The sequence below is a fragment of the Atractosteus spatula genome, chromosome 7 (assembly GCF_055471065.1).
Source record: "Atractosteus spatula isolate fAtrSpa1 chromosome 7, fAtrSpa1.hap1, whole genome shotgun sequence".
In the NCBI taxonomy this organism is placed as follows: Eukaryota; Metazoa; Chordata; class Actinopteri; order Semionotiformes; family Lepisosteidae; genus Atractosteus; species Atractosteus spatula.
This window is the reverse complement of record NC_142712.1, coordinates 16663146-16683611: the sequence shown is the minus strand read 5'-3', so window position 1 is coordinate 16683611 and position 20466 is coordinate 16663146. Positions and strand designations below refer to the sequence as shown.

Here is a 20466-nt window from a genome sequence, read left to right as displayed (position 1 = left end):
CTCCTACATATACCTCCAAGTAGGCACTATGTAAATAGTTAAGTAAAACAACCAAATACAGAGCAAGGTAATAAATTACCATTAAAGCAACTAGAAAAAAATAATATCAAAACTGTATAATAACATTGAAGATATGAAAAAAGATTCAACAAAATATATTAAAATAAAGTGACAAAAAAATGATAAAACAATTTCTGCAGAACAGTGGAAGACCATATGTAGATTTTAACAAAGTTCCATCAGTTCACAAGATATTTCTGTTGGAAAAATTAATAATTTTTTATCAGTCCTAAAACTCAAGCAAAACAATAAGGAAGCAGTTCACAATGTTGGAGGTTATGTGGAGAACAAGTAGCAACTCTTTCAAACATATTCTGGTCATGCCCATAAATACAACAATATTGAAAATTCGTACATTTTGCACTTACTAATATAGTAAACCTAGACATACCATTTGAATTCTCTGTAAAGTATTTGGGTAATTTTCTTTTTTATTACATGGAATTAAAGGACAGATATATACTAGGAATTCTAGTAACAAAACTATCACGAGAAAATGGTTTACTGAAGAAGCCCCAATACCGGCACAGTGGATCAATGTTGTGAAGGAGATTTATATAATGGAAAAGATCACCTTTTCTCTTAGGTTACAAGCAGAAAGGTTGCTAAGCAAATACTGGGTTTGTTCTGTGAAAGAGGATGAAACCGTGTTTTGTGTAGATTGTTGGTTATTTGTTGTGTTTTTGCTGATTACATTTCTACATGTAACATCCCATCCATGCTGGCATAATGTAAATAATTATATTTAAAAAAATAATACAATAAAACATGAAAGGTGAAAGTTGAAAAATATTTTACTTTGTACTGTATATGTTATATTTGTAAAGTATTTCATCATTAAAAAAGAAACGAATGATTAGAGAGGCAACTCCTTATCAATATTGGTCATTAATCCTTTTTGCCAGTTTTTATCCCCTGCCCATTACTGCCATTGAAACATGCCCATAGCACATTCCAGACATGACTTTTGTGTATTTTATTTAGGCAATTTCACTCCCAGCAACAATGTTACCCCTCTGTATAACCACAGTAATACATTGAACTGTGGAATATTGTATCTACTATACTTATGATTATTAGGTATATTCTCTCTCATAAGATATTTACAATTTAAAAGTAAAAAATCAAGATCTGACTGTGTTATCTTCTCAGACACTGATTTGCGATGTCCACGCCATGACAAGTGATAACCACAAATGGACACAGGTGAGAAAAACGAAGATGCACAGTATAAATTTGCCCAGCCCACACTCACATGCCAGTCAGTATGTAAAGTCTATAACTCTTTTTATACATGAAACAGCTTGGAGTACCTGATATCTCTTATTCCATGCACGTAATGGAAAGATGAAGTTGTCCATATACTGTATAGCATTCCTCCTATATGATCTTGGCTACTGCAGTTTATAATTGCTCCTGTGGTCACAAATCACAGGTTGGCCACAGACAAGTCTCAAGGATAATATCACCAAAAATTAAAGGGTTAGTAGACTGCAGTATATTGAAATCTCTGATAATATACACATACCATATAGTACTTCAAGTAGGGAAAATGTTACAATTGGCTAGCATAAAAATGGCTATATTAAGGATTATTCTAAATACCTCTAGGTAATTTAAAATTGTTATGCTGTTGATTGGGTAGACAACATGACTTTATACTTTGAAGTCTTGCTCGTTTTGTACTGATACTCAGACTCATCTGTGAGTTAGCAGTTATCAAAGCACAGAAGCTAGACTGACAATGCTCCATGTTTGCAGGATGACAAGCTCCTATTGGAAAGCCATCTGATTTTGGCCACTGCAGAGCCCCTGTGCTTGGATCCCTCCATCTCTGTGACATGTACAGTGAACCGGCTGCTGTACAACAAGCAGAAGATGAACACGCGCTCAATGAAACGGTGAGAGGAGAAACGTTATTGGTTATGATGCTGTCTGTTATGATTCCAACTGTAATGAAGACAGCAGAGATGAAGAGGTTTTATTTCTGAGTTATATGTCTAGCAATTGCCAGTATTGCGAATGCTATTTATTATGCTCATTTTCTACCGTACTGAAAAAATGGTATAATTTTGTGCTATTCTTTGAGAGTGGTTGTAGTGTCTGTACAGTTTAGTGTATCCAATATCTCTCATAGTGCAGCCTTGTTTTTTGCAGTGTACGTGCTTCAGCAGTGAATGAGGGTAATGTTACTAATGTGTTTCTTCAGTAACATAGTTTAGTTGATTGTTAATTGATGATTAATGTTAAGTATCTGACCTGGTGTTTGTCAATACTGTGTTTCTATCCTCTCATATAAGCTACCCCTGAGATTTGACCACCATATCTGATTTAGCTACTTTTTTATTTTTTCAGGTGTTTTAAGAGATATTCTAGGCCAGCTCTAAACAGACAGCAAGAAATGGCCCATTTCCCCACACCCCCACAGCTGAGACTGTTGGATTATTTGCAAAAAAGAAAGGAAAGGAAACCAGCACCCCCTATTGACCTGAAAATCTCCAAAGCTGGAAACGTAAGCAGTTTCAAAATGACACATTCCTAGCCCAGAACAATATTGCTGTTTCGTGTTAAGTAATCCTGGGTTTATGTGTATTTTCCTGTCTTCCCTCTGGCAGTGTGTTGACATGTGGAAACAGAGCAACTGCCAGCTGAGTGCTCCATCTGAAGTTGACGTAAGTCCTCCGGTTTTGGTCTAGTCTTGTTAGTTTTAAATTCCGTGCTCCTGGCTGTTTTTAACCTCTTACAAAGTTGAGTTAATTTTATTACATTTAAGGTAAGTTCATTTAAACATAGAGAGAGCCCCCAGTCCTACAAGTTTGATAGATAATTATTATATTAACAAGTACTAAAGATCAATTGAGATCAATGAAGTAGGTGATTTGTTAAATTATGTCATTTCAAGATCATTGGGGACCAAAATGACCCTTTATCCCTCAGGAGCCATACAGTTCTAAATTGATCAAATGACGTGTTTGCTTGACGAAAAACTGACCAGTATTCTCAAACTCCAGGAATCAATGGTTTATAAAACCAGTGGGATTGGGGATCGCCATGACCAGGTTTGAGACTCCTGACACAGCAGGATACGTCAGTGTTAACAACTGCAAGTATTTGGCAGAAAAGCATTAATCCTTCCGAATTGAAACTGACCTGGGATACAAAACTGGACAGTTCAAACTTTCTCTACAGATTGTTCAGGTCCGTCGACAGCGGGAAATTGAAAATGATTTGCCCCCAACATTGGCAATCCCCACTTCTGAGTGGATGATAAAAAGTAGCAGTTTTAATTGGGATAGACTTCACTTTTCCCTTAACGTAGGCTGATGTTACAGACAACATGTCCTGTACATATGAACAATAAGGACAGGATCGATAAGGAAGCAGAGAAACTTCCATAGTCCTGTCATAAAAACAATATGAATGCCAACTCAGCTGGAGAAGGTGTGAAGATGAAAATAAAGTTAAAGTGCCGAATGTAAGGCTGTCCACTAATTATATTTTCATATGCAAGATAGTAATTCAGCCTGCCTGTAATCACAGTTTGTTCTGTGTGGATAATCAATGATAACGAGTCATTAGGGATTACTCAGAATACCTTAAGATTCTGATTTCCTGTATAGCCTATACAACAGTTATCCTCTCATTGTTAGTGCTTTAGTTTTTTAGTCTTATTGATAGGAATTGGTCAACTGCAAATGATGGTCCTATCAGTTCCTCCATGCACTAGTCTACCTACTCAGTCAGGATTAAGGCAGGTATTTACTTCATACATCCACGATTGTCTTTCTATATTGGCAATGAACAATCAAGACACCAAAATTCTTCTATAACTGTCTTCATGTGTGAACCCTTGGACCCCTTTTCAATGCTCCCACTGTGACCTTAAATGGCTACATCAAGATAAAGGCACTTTCACAAAATTTATGAGGTGCACGATAAGTGGAAAATCCCTTACTCAGTGACTAAATTAAGTGCATTTTTGGCAGAAGAAACTGCTTCTGTACTGTGTGCTGAATATTAAAATGTCACTAAATGATTTAAGATGTAATTAAGCAAAAAATAAGTGAATATTTTTGAATACCTAATATCGGCCTCGTGTTAACTATTCCTGCATTTTCTTTTCTTGTCAGGCAGAATGATGTACATTTTAAATATTATTAGTAATAAAAAAATGTCTTTAGGAAATTCATGGACAATAGTGTGGGCCAGTATGTGATTTTTTTTGTTTTAGGTGGAGAAATACGCAGTTGTGGAGAAATCAATCAAGCTTGAGGATTCTCAACCTACTGTCTGGCCAGCACATGTAAGTATTATTATGCAGTACATAAGTATTATTATGGACTTAAGAATCACAAAGCACAAAGTGTATGCTGTCTACTATATATATATAAATTCATATGTGAAGGCTTCATATTTTGACATAAAGATTTCATGCAGTGGTTTCTTTTTGCAGGAACTTAAGGATGATTACATTTTTGAATGTGAAGTGAGCAATCAGGTTGAGAAGACAAAACTCACTATCTATCAGTCTGTGGGTGACCCTCTCATATATGGAAAGATTCAGACAGCCAAGGATTCCAGGAGTGAGGACGAAGGGAGTGGTCTGCATCTTATTCATCCTCCGTAAGTGCATGAGACTGTGCGAGTGCACACGTGCGTGAGAATATCTTTAGGTTGGACACCTTACAGGGTCAGTCAGCTTTTTATCAAAAAGACCAACTCTGCTTACATTGATTTAATGAGACAGACTCTTAATAGATGACAGACACCTTTACATCTTTGACCTTCCCCGACTAGGTACCTTTTTTTTAACTTTGTACTTTGACTACAGAAGTTCTTTGGCTATATACTTTGACTGTAGAAGTGTGGTTTCATGACACTTGGCCATCACCTTCAGAATGTACTGACTCTACTTGGAGGGATTTTGTAATTGAACTGCCATAAAATACCATTTACCTGCTTGTGCCTGAAGCCTGAAATACTGCATTTTTAATAATCTATACGTCTCATGGACGTTTTGGATGAGATTTGTGAAGTACTGAAATAAAAAAAAATTGGAAGGATGCAAGTTATACGCAGAACCTAAGGCTGTTTAAAGAAAGAAGTGAAGTTTATAATTTAAATGATGCCAGAGAAGACTTACTGGGTGTAACAGACAGTAAAATGAAAATCTATCAAACCAAAGGTTATTTTTCAGTACTTGGAACTGTTTTCTTTCCTTCTTAGGTTCCTAATTGGCTCAAGAACAGATGCTGAAAGGTAAGATTATTTTAAATGAATTTGTTGAATGTGTTTTTATTTAGTATAGTGTCCTTAGCGATGCATTGCCAAAGACTGAGTTCACAAGTACAAGTACATTATGAAAATTGGTGGCAGCTTGTTTGGAATGATTTAATTTAGTACAACGATGGACGTCTGCCGACTGTTTTAAAGTTGACATATCTTAGTTGTAGAGGAGGTCCTAGGCTGTGACCAGTAAACCACCACAATCGAATAGGGCCTTGGGTCCATCATTCTGCATCCAGAGTTTCACGTCTGTCAGAGTTGTTGCTCAGTGCCATTAGTTGAAGAAGGAACTAAGGTATAGGGGCAGATGGCTGTGTTAATATGAGTAATAGAAGATATATTGTGATCAATAAGAAGGCATGCAACTTTGGTCATCACATCCAGTTATGTTAAAAATGTGACTACACAAGAATAGAAAAGACTAAAAGTTTAGCTTTGATATAAAGGCTGAGAGTGATGGGGTTGCCTTTAAATGCAATGGTAGATTCTTTCTCAGTTACAGAGCTCTTTAGGTGAGTACTGTAACTTCTGTGTTCGTTTTAAGAATTTTGTGGATTTTAAGACAGCTCCAGAGACTTGGAGAGTATATCCAAGGTTATCTAAGTGATTATATGTTCACTCAAGGGGGATAGAACTTATAGAGCTTTATATAGTAGGAAGTTAGGAAACCTTTAAAAATGTATATACTACTTGGAGTCAGTGTAGAAATGGCAATACTGTGATTATATGGTCATATTTTTTAGTTAGGATCCTAGCAATGGCTCTGGAAGTACAAACTGGGCACTATTTGGACTACCCAACAATAGATCATTGTAGTAATCTAATTTGGATGTAATGAAGACATGTTTTATGTTCCCGCTATATATAATCATTCACATTCATTGCAGATTTGTTAACCAGTACAAAGATGTTTATGAGAAAGATGTCAAGTGTCCTGTGAAGATGTCTCATAATTCAGTGGGCTTTGGAAACCAAAGTCAGCTTTCTCCTGGGAAGGAAATGGAGGTGAGAGTGTGTTCAGAGTATATGTACCCAATTCAGAACACCAGAATAGTAATTACTGCTGAGTAAGTTAAAATTTGGTGCAAATTTAGTGAAAGCAATTCAGCATTAGTAAGTAAGCATTCTCTTAATTGAATGGTGGAAAGGTTGAGTGGCCGCCTTTCACTTGTATGTTCTTATGTTCTGTCTTACTTTTCCTTTCTTAGGTGTTTTTTTTTAATTGTCACTTGCTTCCTTTTTGAATGTCCTTCCAGTTGGTGTACAGCCTCTAGTTTATTATTGCTGATGTGTCTGTTTTTTACAGCAGGCTGATGGAATTTCTCCATTGGTTCAGTCCTCTGTGTTGGGAAAAGGCGTGAAACACAGACCCCCTCCCATCAAACTGCCGTCATGTTCAGGCAGCAGCTCCTCAGGTAACACCTTAGTTAATAATAATAATTAATAACAATTGCTTACACTTATTTTGCACTTTTCTGGACACACCACTCAAAGCGCTTTACAGGTAATGGGGACTCCCCTCCACCACCACCACCAATGTGTGCGCCAGAACGCTTACACCACATCAGCTATCAGTGGGGAGGAGAGAACAGAGTAATGAAGCCAATTCATAGATGGGGATTATTAGGAGGCCATGATTGGTAAGGGCCAATGGACAGGGCCAGGACCCTGGGGTTATACCCCTACTCTTATCGAGAAACACCCTGGGATTTTTAATGACCACAGAGAGTCAGGACCTTGGTTTTACATCTCATCCGAAGGATGGCGCCTTTTACCAGTATAGTGTCCCCTTCACTATACTGGGACATTAGGACCCACATAGACTGCAGGGTGAGCGCCCCCCGCTGGCCCCACTAACACCTCTTCCAGCAGCAACCTTAGTTTTTCCCAGGAAGTCTCCCATCCAGGTACTGACCAGGCTCACACCTTCTGAGCTTCAGTGGGTTGCCAGTTGTGAGTTGCAGGGCAATATGGCTTTTGGCATATAGTTCCAAGGCTGTACTTCCTATAGACTGCAGAAGGCCAACTTGCGCCTTGAAACATGTTTGCCTAATTCAGTTACAGCAGTCTTAGGAGGCCTATTTTTTCTGAAGATGATGATCTTCTGTATTTTATTTTTATGACAGTTTTTTGCACGTTCAAAATGTTTGAAACAACGTATGCAACAAAAAAACACTCTTGTTGTCTTAGTATAAGCACACAGTCTATGTGTAACTGAAACGTACTTAAGAAAATGGTTATCTAGGATTTTAAATGTTATATTGTGCTTTTATTTATTAAAATATATTTTATATATCACAATATGTTTATGTATCCTGCCTAGCTATATAATACAGGTAAAACATTAACATGTTTAGAATCATACAGTGTGATGTATGAGCAATAAGAAATCAAGTATAAATGTTTTTGTTTTCAGGGAGGATAGGAAAATAAGTGTGTTTTCTGACTCTTCCACAGGTAATCCTTACATCTCTCAGCCATCAAGCGGGCACATCAAATCCCCGACTCCCCCTCCCTCTAAGACTCAGTCTCTGTCCCGGAAACACTCCTTGGAGCTGAACCAAGCCAGTCTGCTGTCTCCCGCAGCCCTCTCTCCAGTCGGCTCATCACAGAGTGAGTTCACAATCCGCTGACTCCAGAGTTCCACACAGGCAATTCTGGGCCTGACCGATACAGGAAACGTTTGAAACAGGAGCGGTTACCTCAGCAGGGTCCTCACTAGCTCCAGAGGTTCCACAGCCCACTATATATTGTGGGGTGACCTGATAGCTGCTTTCTGCCATGTCAAAAACAACACTGCTAGTGCTTTTCAAATCATGAAAAAGAATTATACCAGCAGCTGTGTATAGCAACCTCCTTGGCATGGACAAATCTGCTTTATTTCTGAGATTGTGGTCAGTTCTTCATGTCGAGAATGATGTCTAAATTTCACTACCCGCCCTTCCTGTGTTTGACGGCTTCTCGTGACAGTAATCCAATAGCTACCGAACAAACTTTCTAAAAAAAACAACCACTGTATTGTACCAACAGCTCTTCACTGTTTTTTTCTGAGACTATGTGCATGATGATTCTTATTGTTATTCCTATTTTTTTTAACTTCTAGGATCAGGGACTCCCAAACCGTCCACACCAACCCCTACCAACACCCCCTGCTCTACTCCACACCCTCCAGACATCCAGACCTCGACCCCTACTGTCACCCCCTCCGCGACCCCCACGCCCCAGGACTCGGCTATGACACCCCAGCCAGCCCTGCTCGCCCCCTTTGCCCAGCAGCAGATGGCTCTGAGCCAGGCCTTGCCAGTCATGACCATTCCTCTGTCCACCATGGTCACGTCCATGACTACGGGCGGCACCTCCACCTCGCAGGTGATGACCAACCCTGCCGGCCTCAACTTCATCAACGTCGTCGGCTCGGTGTGGTAAGGATCTTCCTTCTCCTCTTCTGCCCTTCCGAAAGGAATTCATCTGTTTTGACCCCTTTTTCTCCTACATCTTGAAATTGATTTACTTCAGAGCCTTTTTTAGGAAGGGTCGCGTGATAAAACGACTTCCATTTTTTATCAAACAAAATTGATTCCTAACTTTTTAATATGGCTAGGCAGTGTATTGGGCTGAAAACTATATATGTTTTGTTATCTGTATAGCTTTTTTTGATTGCCTACAGATACAAAAGCTGAAATGTGAAATTGTATAAATAGAACCAAAAAACAATAATCTATGATGCATCATAACCTTCGCAGTGTTACAAAAAAGCCTTTGCATGCTTCATCACATGGGAATCGATTTCAAAGTTATTCTTGTAAACGTTAACAAACGTAAATTTCTGTTCTTTCGCATGCTAAATGTGTTTTATCAGGTAAACATCTTTGGTATGTTTAAGCACTTCTGGATGAATCAAGCAGCAAATAACTCAGATAACCATTAGAAAGAGCTAACAAATGTACCTTGTGTGCCACAATGCACACTTGCATATGCAGCCGACAGCACACTGATCAAGTTCTTTTTTTCTGCTACCCCGTCTGGCTGTGTGAGAACAGTGGTCCTCAGACGTTGATGAGTGGCTCCAACTCCATGCTGGGCTGCAGCCCTGGTGCCATTACTTCTGCTGGCATCAACCTGAGCGGCATCCTGCCTCCAGGAGGGCTGGTACCAGGAGCTCTGCCAGCTGCCATGCAGTCGGCAGCCCAAGCAGGTAAGCCCCACGTTTCTGCGGACCTTCCCTGCTGCAGGGTTAAGCGTTATCTTGTCGCCTAAGCTTTCAGCTGAGCAGGTGGGACTATTCTGGAAGACGCGATCATGACCCTTGTGAAATCTTATCTTCTTATACCATGGGTTTGGAATCGCCGGTTGTTTTAAGGCTTGGTTCAACAGCAACTGCTCCTGTACTTGCTTTGAAGAGATTGAGTGGTGTAGACACGCTTCTCGGGCGTGGACGCCTGCAGAGCAATTTGTCATTTGACATCGCAAGGCCCACAGTACTTCAGCAAGGAGTTAGCTGCGATTGGAAGAGCAGCATTGAGGAGCTGAAGCTTTTTATAGCCTTTGAACACAAACAACTGCGGCGGGACCTGTATTGAAGTATTCAAAATCCTCAAGGCCATCGATAAAGTCAGCCCAGAAAAGGCTGGATGAGAACCATGGATCAATTAAAATCTAACTACCAAACGAGCTACATGGGCCAAATGGCCTCCCTTCATTTGCAGCCATTCTTGTATGTCTTTCACTGGCATCACTGCAAGCCTGAAGGCGAGTCAGGAAGACTCAATGATAGAACCCAGGAAAGAACTAGAGACATATGGGACATGGAGCTCAGCCTTCACTCTGAGCAAGCTTGGAATTTTAATTCTATGAAGCCATGAACATATTATAGTATTAGTATAGCTATTACTATAGTATAGTAGTAGTTATGCCCACATTAAACAGTCTATCACAAACTGGAAGACCAACAGAAGTGTGGAAACAATTCAATGTTCAATAATAGTACATCTGTACTGTATATCTGTATACAGATAATGACAGCATTAGTCTTTAATTACACTGACTCATTGTGTAATTCATAAATTACACACCTTGCTCTGTATTTGTTTCTGCTTTCTATGGAGCAAAAGAGGTACAGTTGCCTATAGCAAAGGTGAAGTGCTTTGCAGTTCTGATTTACTTTTTTTCCAAATAAGTGACCACTGATTTTTTATTTTTCACAGGTCTCCGGCCCCTGAATCTTCTCCAGGTAAGATGCAGAATTCATTTTTTTTCTAACAGTTTTTGCAACCTTCACCAAACAGATGGATATGAACAGCAGGGAGTAATACTACATAAGAAGCAGCAAAACCAAAGCATTGCTTAATTACCTTAGCTTAGGAACAAGTGCTACTGTTTCAGAACTCGCCAATACATGCCCACCTGTTGACCACAACTAGTTAGGTTTTCTAACAGGCTGCTACTGCTTTATTTACTTTCCTTTTATTCCATAAATTTAATGTCTTTTAATGCAGATGTGCAGTTTGGTCTGCACACATGTTGATAAGATTATAACACTTAATGAGTTGATGTATTATGATAGTTCAGGTGGGTAGCTGCGTCAGCATGCGTAGGCTGCAAAGGAACAAGTAATAGGTTTGTTCCATGCTGAAAAGAGAAGAAAGAAAACACAACGTTTCGGCCGTGGAGCCTCATTCAGGTGTTGACGTTGTGTTTTCTTCTCTTTTCAGCATGGAATAAACCTATTACTTGTTCCGATGTATTATGATGTATGTTGATGATTGTAAGATATATTAATTAAGAAATATGTTTGCTGTCTCCTATTGTCACAAGTTTAGACCAGAGTTAGAGGAGACTTCAAATACAGCAACAGTTCCAAACTGGACTGAAAACAGCGCACAGTGTATTTTTTTCGTGTGGTGGGCTGTATTCAATATTTTTGTACAAGAAAAATGGCTAGAAAGGGACTATTAAGTTGGTGATTGCTATAGCTCTTCCAACTAAAGCTCAGGGACCTAGAATACTGGGTAATTGTTGCATGTCCAAAAATATTTGCTTGAGCTCTCTGCTTCTTTTGTTTGAGGAGAATTATAAAACGTTAAAGTGGAGATCTGGAAATTAATGTGAATAGCTGATGTGAACGTCTGAGCAGAGGAAAAACCATGTTGCTGTGATTTGGCATCTTATACCACAGCACCTGTATGCTCAAGCACACAATGTACCCAGTTAGAGATCCTAGGCTGCATTCTGTCTTCCTGGGTTAGACATTTTGAGAACATTTCCTCACTGAAGCAACTACAGTACATGCTTGGCTTAATTCCTGGCTTATATGTGGTATAAAATGCCAAGTTTAGTTGCCATAAGAAACGCACATATACGAAACTGATACGCGTGCGTCTTGCATTTTCAACGTTTTTGCTCTTCCAATCCCAGATCCCTGCAGGGCCTCTGATCTTTAATTCCCTGCAGCAGCAGCAGATCTCCCAGTTCTCCCCTCAGCAGCAGTCCAGCCAGTCAGCCACATCCAGCCCCCAGCAGCCCGGGGAACAGGTGGGCTTTCCTTTACACACAGACACGGATACCTCTTGTAAGGCTGAGGCTACGTTTCACAGCAGCAGAGCACTCTATAAAACAGCACCAAAATAGATCCTAATACAGAGGTGTTTCTGACAGTAGTCATTTTTCTTTTACCAATGATTGATGTATAAGGGCGGCATTAAGTAATCTGTAATATCTCCACCATACAAACGCAATTAGCTCAAAAATCTTTCCACTTACTCAAGTTAGCCTAGAGGTTGGCATGCAAACGATAACTATGATATGTTTTTCTTGGAAATATTTCAGTTTATGGATCTTCGTCATATTTATGTTTTAATTTCCTAAAGTTTTCGATTTATTTGGTGGTTTTGCTAAAAAATATTGTTGTGCTGAAAAAAGTGTTCAAGAGGTATGTCTGAACTGACACTGGCTGACTGTATTAAAGTATCATCAGAAGTATCAAAGTTGACAAACAAAATAATATTTTAATAATAATATTATTAAATAATAATTTAAACAATAATGTAAAGACATCATTACAATTAGACTGTAAAAAAAATAAGAGATTTGAAATGTTATTAGTATAGAATTACTTTTTTAGTTAAATGCAATGTGGAGAAGCAATAATATTAGGACAGATAGATGGAAGTCTAGATTTAGATCAAGGGAGATTATGTTAAACTTGTACAATGCACTATTGCCGCTCTAGAATCAGTCCAGAGTAGAGCAGTCAGATGCATTCCCAAGCTCTACGGAATGTCCTACACTGACAGTTTGAAAGAACTAAATCATTTTAATCTTGAACAAAGAAGACAGGGAGACCTGACTTGAGTATTCATAAATATCAAAGACAACACTATGAACTGCTTCCGAATCAACTTGTGAAACCACAAGACACAGAAACTAAGAGGTAGCACACTTTGTACAAAGGGTTTGGCAGTCTGGAAGAAGCCACCTAATTGTTTTGTCAAAGCTGATTCAGAGGCTTCTTTCTGGAAATAATGAATTAAGATCGCAACTTCTCAGTAATTCTTGGATGTAATCTTGTTGCTTCATCGCGTGATGTATTTCTGGCTACTTGGATCTCTCCAAGTAATGAGCAAGAAAGTTTAAAGTGCAATACCCACACTTATTCTTAGGTGTAATTTGTACATTTAATTTCTTTACTCCCATCAGGCTACTGATCAAGGACCATCTAGTCAGGACCAAGGTCTAACTGGCCAGCAAACTGCAGTCATAAACCTTGCAGGAGTCAGTGGCTTCATGTCTCCACAGGCAGCAGGTACGAGTCAATACACTATCCTTCTACTGGCTGAGCGTTTGCACATACCTGCCTTCTTTAATTACAAACGGCCCTTGTGTCATTGTCCATTTTCAGTATCCCTTGAATACTCTGTGACACGTGAGGTCTTCCCCTACCCTTTCCTCACTACACCCTGATCCAAGCAGCCGCCGTGCCCCCTCACATAGTTTCTCAGTGTGTTTATGGCAGTACGCAGATCAGCAAATCCTAGATCACATGCATGTGTAAAATCATTATCATTTATTTTTCATGAGAAACCGACATCAGCCATGGAGTGCCAAGTGTCCAGGTGGTATCCAGCCTAGAAACAAGTTGCTAAAAAGAATTACCGTCAAGCAATGCATAAAAAAACAGGAGGCACTTTATCACTTGAGTATTCTACCTAAAACACAGTATAACCATTGTGGTACCCCAGCTGAAAAGCAAATTCTTTTTTCTTCTTAGCATGCAGTGCTGAATCGTAGGGATCTCCTGTCTTGGCACTTCATGGTTCTATAGTTTTCTTTACTAATGTGATTAGATATTAACAGAAAAAATAGTTATGTGGATTTTTTTTTAACATTTACAGTAGGTGAACGTTACTGACCTCCCCCTTTCTACAACACTCTCCTTGTGTTTTGATTTGTTACCCCTCCCCCCATGCTCCGGATACCCCCCGAAACTCTCCTTGTTCCTCCCTGCTGTGTCCCTTACCTGCCTCATGACCCTCTTCCCCACTCGTAGTTCTGTCTCAGCTGGGCTCTGCCATGAACAGACCAGGGCAAAGCCTCCCCCAGCAGAGGCTCCAGCTCTCCTCTGCCTTGAAACAGCAGCAGCACGCGTTACAGCAGCAGCAGCACCACCAGCAACAGATACAAGTAATCCAGCAACTTCGCTATCGATTTCATCCAGTCTTATAAAATTCTAGGCTCCAAACAGGCGAGGGACAGTCCCTGGGGCCAAAAATGTAATCAGAGTTCCAAAATGAAAACTAGGTGCCGCCCATGTTTTGTTTTTATCAAGTTCTGGGACAAAAAAATGTTTGGGGAAAACATCAGGAAGGCTGATATCAAATTGGAGCACTGAATTTCCCTAACATTCAAGCCATGCCATCGTTTCTTTCTTGTTGTTTTTTTTTTAACCAGCATTCAAGGAGTGCTTGTGGCACATCTTAACATACTGACAACTTCTTTTCCCTTTCCTTTAATTTCATAAGTAAATATCATCCAATTATTTGCTTCAGAAGAAACTAGTGATCAATTATATTGCAAAGTTGGTTAACATCATTGGCATTGGGAAAACAACAAAACACTGTTTCGCGTTTTAGAATCAAGTACATTTACAATCAAGCTGTGTTTTTGCCAGAACATGTTAAGCCATTTCTTTTATATGCATGATCTCTCTCTTTATGTTAGCTTTTTTTCTCTTCTAAGCTGCAATTAAACCCGTAACAAAGGTCAAAAGCTCCCCTCCCCTGCCAAACATAATGCAAATGCTGGTTGAAGTTGCTGACTTACTGCCATCTCTGCACCCCAAAAGTACAGGCAAAGAAGCATTAGAAACGAAAAAATACTCGTCACAGCGGAACTTCAAAACCCCGCTTAGGTACTCTTTGCAGATTTCTGTGCCACTGGTGCTGCTTGACTGTGTTCACTGTCTGAGAGTGCGGATATCTTTTCTCCACACACCTATTTAACTGCTTTGTTTGTTATGAGCCTCACCTGAGCATACTTACTAATCCATTCATTTGCAATCATGCTTGGATTTGTCCTGCACTGAGAAGCCTGTTCTCCTACAGAAGTCACCATGACACGATCCTTTTTCTTCTTCTTTTTCTCTTCATATTCAGTTGCGATTCTTGCAGCACCAAATGCGCCAACAAATGGCTATGGCGGCGGCAACACAGGCAGCACACCTTCAACAACATTCAGACAGCCAACCAAAAAGTAAAAGGAAACGCAGCGGGCAAACTCGGCCAAAATCATGACGGGCCCTGACAGGAAAATAACGCTTTCCTTGCTGCACGCATCTTGGGTTTTTTTTTTAATCATGCAAGGGTTTTGAAAGACACTGCTGTACAGCATGATCTCAGGAAGTTGCGCATCTGTATTAGCAAATCATCATGATGTCAGAAGATTACAACGGATTTTTTAGTAGCCTTCAATTTGCTGTGAAAGAACATTACCCTCAAGGCTGAATAATCTGCACCGTGTACTTCCTTCATTGATGATTTTAATAAGGTCATTCAAGAAAAAGGCCTGAAGGGATAATACTTTCAATTTATTTGCCAAGAACCCCTGAAGGGATATTTATATAAATGAAATTGTGACATTTTTACAAAGACAGTTGTCGTTTTGTCTCGGACTGTAAGGCATCTATTTTTCCTCTTGAAACGTAAATATGGGACTTTGTTCAAGGGACTTTTTTTAGTTCACTTATAGGGCTTGGAAGTGGCTGCCTCTTCATCAGAAGAACATCATTGTGTGCACACATTTTGTTAATCTTTTTAAGCCTATTATTGTGAGTGTTGTGGTCATCTGGAGTGTGTAATATAAACAAGTGCAGAGACACTTCTGATCAATTATGCAGAATTTTATAAAAGCTCTTTTCCAGCTGTTTTATTGTGGTAAAAAATAATATTAACATGAAAATACACCTTGTAGAAAAAAAAAATCAGAATGAATTCATTTCTTTACTTGAGCTTCGCGCTTTGCATCACTTCGTTAATCAGCTTGCTCACTTCCCGGTTTCTTGTTATGGCTCGACTGATGCAGTCTTGAAGTTTATCCCCTGATAACGCAGTTCCGCCTTGAAAGATGGGGATAAATGTGGAACGACAGGACATTTCATCAAGTGCTATTGTTTCACATGCAACTTCATTAATACCTATGTGCAAACTGTGTGGAAGTAGGCTTTACAGTTCGCAACAATACCTGAAGGGAAGTAAGACCTGTACTATCCAGATTGAGATTTGTGAATGAAATGTCAGGACAGCATGAAGCTGCACAATCACCTATTATTGGCTATTAGGAATGTTGGAGATAATAAGCAGTGCAGTTATCAAAGAATGGGTAGTTTTTCTAAGCTAACTAAATCTAGTGTCTGATAGTTATAACTTCCCAAAGTACTGAAAACCTACAGCGCTGTACGGAGGTAATTTCTTCATTGTGTACTTACCTGGTTTGTGGACTGCACAGAGCTTTTCGTTCTCATCTGTAACGACTGTGATCATGCCCGTTGACAACTCCTCCTCTTCAGCTGTCGGATCTACAATGATAATGGTGCTAACACCAGAAGAGGGGGGCAGTCAAGTAACTGCTGATTTAGCCAAACTGAAAACATGCCTGTAACTATTGTCTGCAATATGACCATGTGTTTTATTTTTAAAATACTATACTAATTTTTCAGTCAGTATTGAGCAACCAATTTTAACCACAGGTAAGAAACAGATACTCTCTTTTAAAAATAAATAGATGAGTAAAAGTTTCCCCAAAAAATAAGGACTTTAGCATTATTAACTCCCAAAGACTTATTCTCAGCATTTCTCATTTTTGCCACTTTGGTTAAATAACCACATAAACCCAATTTACTTCCCCATTATTAATCAGCCTCAGTTCAGGAGTCTTCAGTTACTCTGGTGCCACCATGTGTGCAAGTTTGATTAAATCATTCATCACACTGAATACTACGTGGACATATAATTATGCAAAAAAGTAAAACTATTAACTCCCACAAAACTTAAGAAGTTATGCTACTTGACTTAGTAACTTACTCATCAAATACAGCAAATGAAGATCCGACTGGGTGTTTAGTAATGTTTAAATGCTTCTTCTGTTTCATATTTACTTCTGCGAGCTCTGTTTCTGTGTTTATGTTGACTTCTGGTAATTGAACTTGGAGACAAAACAGGTATCAAATTCAGAAATTAAGAAAATTGAGCATTTATTGTTGCAGATTACATATAAAAATGTAGTTATTAAAAACTTTAAATATTCAGAATTAGTTTAAGTCCCAAAACTTTAAATGTAGTTTATGTATCCTTTTAAGTACTTTAATTATTCCCTTAATCCAAAAAATATACAACTGTTTTCTCAAAAAACAGTTTATAATATAGGTACATTATATTGTATTTAAATTCTATCAAAAGGTTGTAAGATATTATCAAGCAGGTAATTCCAACACAAGCTAGAAGCATACATTGTCATCTGAAGCAGTGTTAAAGGGCTGTTATAATTGTTTGGTAATAGCATTTTATGTGCAACTACATTAGCCCTGTTTCCTTTGCTTTGTAAATATGCTCTCATCAATAATTTTAAATAATTGCTTTAAATTTTTCATTAAAATAACTGGTTATACATACCATTTTTCAGAGCTGCTATCAGGGCTATAATACAGGCATCCAGAATGTTGCCATCGTAGTCAAGACACATAATGTCACAATATAGGACCCAGCAGAGCTAAAATACAGAAAGCTGCAAATCACATTACAGAAAAAAATATCTATACTGCATAAGTATAATAAATATAAGCTGAGGTTTAAGTGTGGAAAAAGTGTGAAGAAGTCTTAAGTAATTACTTTTAAAACACTGTAATAGCTGAAGATCAAGAGAAAACCCACCTTTCCTTTCTCAATACAAATGTCTTCTCGTTGTATTACCTGTGAACTATAAAGAAACCAAAATATGTTTATATAGATAAAATGTGATTAGACAACAGAACTTGAGAAACGGAGAATAGTTTAGTTTTGAGTAGCTCAACACTGCAAGACAACTGGAAAAGTCTTAAGAGACTTTGTCATCAAGCTGATTTCTATAGATCAGGTGTGATCCATCCTAATCCTACAGAGTCGAAGATCAGCCTTAATTAACTATTTCTGATTACTTAAAGCAAATTTAAAGCTTTCAACTGTGGACTGACTTTCAGTTTTCTTTATTCTTAAGGGTCTAAATTACTCACATTTAACCAAGTGGTCTGAGTAACTGCAATTTCCCTCACGGGATAAATAAAGTATCTATCTTTTTTCCCATGGCATTATACATTCTTCATTCAAACGTGATCCAGAAAACCTACTGGACTGCTGCTATGCCGAACAAGGACGGGGTAACCTTGGTATAAGTGCTGCATTGGGGCTGAATACCTTTCAATGACATCTGCGATAAATTGACTGGCTGCCTGGGCTTGTTCTCCTGGAGGACCAGGGCGAAACCGAGAGGAACAGAGGGGCGGCAGATCGACATTGGGAACTGAAACAAACACGAAACAAGCGAACTGTAAGGTTTACTTGTGCCACATCACCTGCAGAAGGAAATTTATTCTGTGTCCATACACCATAAGCAATTACTTTCTTGATATACGCCCTACCTATGTAACCTTTATTTGGTGCATCTACTGGTGGAGCTGTAAGTTCCTGCAACAAAAAAGGGGGAAACAAATCAAAATCAGGATGAAATGGATCCTACTTACAAATTCTCCTTTTTCAATCCCTCTGTCACGCCAAGGGAAATAGTCTATAATTAATATTCCCTTATTCCCTTGGCAGTCAGTATACACCAGCGGCCTGACAATACAGCAGATCAAGGGGAAAAGTGAGTAAGTACTTCACCCATCGCATTAACAGGAACTATTAAGAAGGCCAAGTCCAGAGGGGAATTTAGACAGTACACCTGGGGTTAATCCCCGTACTTTTTCAAAACGTGTCATGGGATCTTTAATCAGTGAATAGTCAGCTTGATGGATATTGTTTAAAATAGTGGAAACCAGTGTACCTCTAAGAATATTATAGAATAACACTCTACTTGTATTTAACACTAACATGAAATGACAGAGATTTTAGTGGACACTAATGGACAGCTGTGTTATTGTTCTCACAGGTGTACAGTAATAGAAGTGTGGCTGGCCTTACCGCTTTAATACCACAGATGATGGTGGTATTCCCTATCTTCACTAAGGCAGAGCCATCAGCCGTTGAAACAGAACCTAACGAAGCGCATTGAGATACATTAGTCATCTACAAAACACCTTCTTTAGAGCAGACATGAAAACTAAAGTCAGTGACCGCTCTAGTTTAATGCCTCATAAGCATGAGTAGAAGATTCAAATCTTTTTTACATCTTGGTGTGTTTTGAGAAATTACTGGATAGAGATGCTAATTTAAAGCAAAGAGACTGTATACTATTTGCCGTTTAACTTCAATGGCACAGAGCCTTACAGTAGATCAAGAACTGTGAATACTCACCGATGTTCAGTGTGGTGGTTCGGAATTCACCCAGCTCTCGTCCATCAGGCCTGCAGTTCTCTTTCTAATGGGGTCGAACAATTCAAATCACTTAAATTCGCGGAACTTCTAGAAAAAAATGTTTTATTTTACAACTCTTCATCTTAACCCTGTCGCTTAACTCAGGGGTGGACAATCATTACACTTCCAGTGCAAGTCTCTCAAGCTAATGATTAATTTTCAAAGTGATCTTCAAAACCTGGAACCCTTTTAAGACCATTTAAAAATGAATGCATTAATTAATTTACCGGAAGATCTCCGGTCTCACCAGTACACGATGTATTGTCATTCGCGTTGATCATTACTACTGTATTCCAATAATGGCTTTAAAAAATTGCCATTACTGTTATGGTATGAATGAACCTATACAGGAAGCAACTTACTCCTGACAGTAACTTACACCTACACATAGTAAATGTGTGTTGAGACTACGAAATACATTTGGACAACCAAAACATACCAAAAAACTTCTGTGGTACTCCAGAGGGTCTGCAGTTCTGGAAGAGGAAAGAAGTTACATTTTAAAGAGAAGCAAATCTCATTTTCTCTTACATTTTCCCTTCTGTCAAGACTTCACAACGCAAAATTTATCTGCCAGGAAAGTAAAAACGATGTACCATACGTGTGCGGCTCGATATTGCATTAAAGCAAAATACAGTAATGCTACATTATAGACAGGCTGTTAATTTGAATTCGAAACACTATGAATGACTGCATTAAATTAATGGTTTATAAATGCAAAACTCCTGTTAAAGACACGAATGGAGCGACTCCCTGTACTTATCAATTGGCTAAATCATTTCACAACCCGGATTAGTTATGAATTAATACGTTATATGCGTATGAAGCTACAAACGTAAATTATCTACAGTCCCGGTTTCAGCAGTGGAAATACTGCGATCTTATCAGAAATCACGATTTTCGGTGCCTGAAAACAGTCCAATGGTATTCGTCATCTCCATTGAGTGGTTGAAATTAACTTTTCATACGATGGGTGAATTTAAATTCACCTACTTGTAACCTGCCGCCATGCTGTTTCCGTGGT

The 20466-nt window shown here is 38.8% G+C and overlaps 2 protein-coding genes across 5 annotated transcripts in view; one reads left to right on the top strand and one right to left on the bottom strand.

Annotated features, from left to right (window-relative positions):
* The window catches only part of supt20h (SPT20 homolog, SAGA complex component), a 24420-nt gene extending 8600 nt beyond the window's left edge, over positions 1-15820 (top strand). For 2 of the 4 annotated variants that reach the window (XM_088921032.1, XM_088921033.1), the window contains exons 9-25: positions 1213-1266; positions 1822-1961; positions 2416-2572; positions 2676-2732; positions 4292-4363; positions 4514-4683; positions 5287-5319; positions 6234-6351; positions 6653-6761; positions 7804-7959; positions 8450-8768; positions 9387-9541; positions 10551-10576; positions 11761-11877; positions 13042-13147; positions 13892-14025; positions 14997-15820. In XM_088921032.1, coding sequence (XP_088777158.1) covers positions 1213-1266; positions 1822-1961; positions 2416-2572; positions 2676-2732; positions 4292-4363; positions 4514-4683; positions 5287-5319; positions 6234-6351; positions 6653-6761; positions 7804-7959; positions 8450-8768; positions 9387-9541; positions 10551-10576; positions 11761-11877; positions 13042-13147; positions 13892-14025; positions 14997-15134 — 2061 coding nt within the window. In that variant the 3' untranslated portion in view covers positions 15135-15820. The remainder of the gene's footprint in view (positions 1-1212; positions 1267-1821; positions 1962-2415; positions 2573-2675; positions 2733-4291; positions 4364-4513; positions 4684-5286; positions 5320-6233; positions 6352-6652; positions 6762-7803; positions 7960-8449; positions 8769-9386; positions 9542-10550; positions 10577-11760; positions 11878-13041; positions 13148-13891; positions 14026-14996) is intronic. The other 2 variants (XM_088921034.1, XM_088921035.1) reach the window with 2 other exon arrangements.
* Positions 15733-20466, bottom strand: exosc8 (exosome component 8). Its single transcript, XM_088921036.1, has 11 exons — positions 20436-20466; positions 19882-19918; positions 19383-19446; positions 19050-19123; positions 18509-18554; positions 18285-18390; positions 17766-17811; positions 17508-17604; positions 16920-17040; positions 16325-16431; positions 15733-15955 (listed from the first exon to the last, which is right to left on the bottom strand). Exons 1-11 carry the CDS (start codon positions 20450-20452, stop codon positions 15840-15842), a joined length of 831 nt encoding a protein of 276 aa, XP_088777162.1. The 5' UTR covers positions 20453-20466; the 3' UTR covers positions 15733-15839.

Excerpts from the sequence above, each read along its gene's own strand:
- exosc8 (XM_088921036.1), bottom strand. Across the intron at positions 18,555-19,049 it reads TCATCTGTGGTATTAAAGCG|GAACTTACAGCTCCACCAGT; the intron begins GTAAGGCCAGCC and ends TTTTTGTTGCAG. Across the intron at positions 18,391-18,508 it reads ACCAAATAAAGGTTACATAG|TTCCCAATGTCGATCTGCCG; the intron begins GTAGGGCGTATA and ends TGTTTGTTTCAG.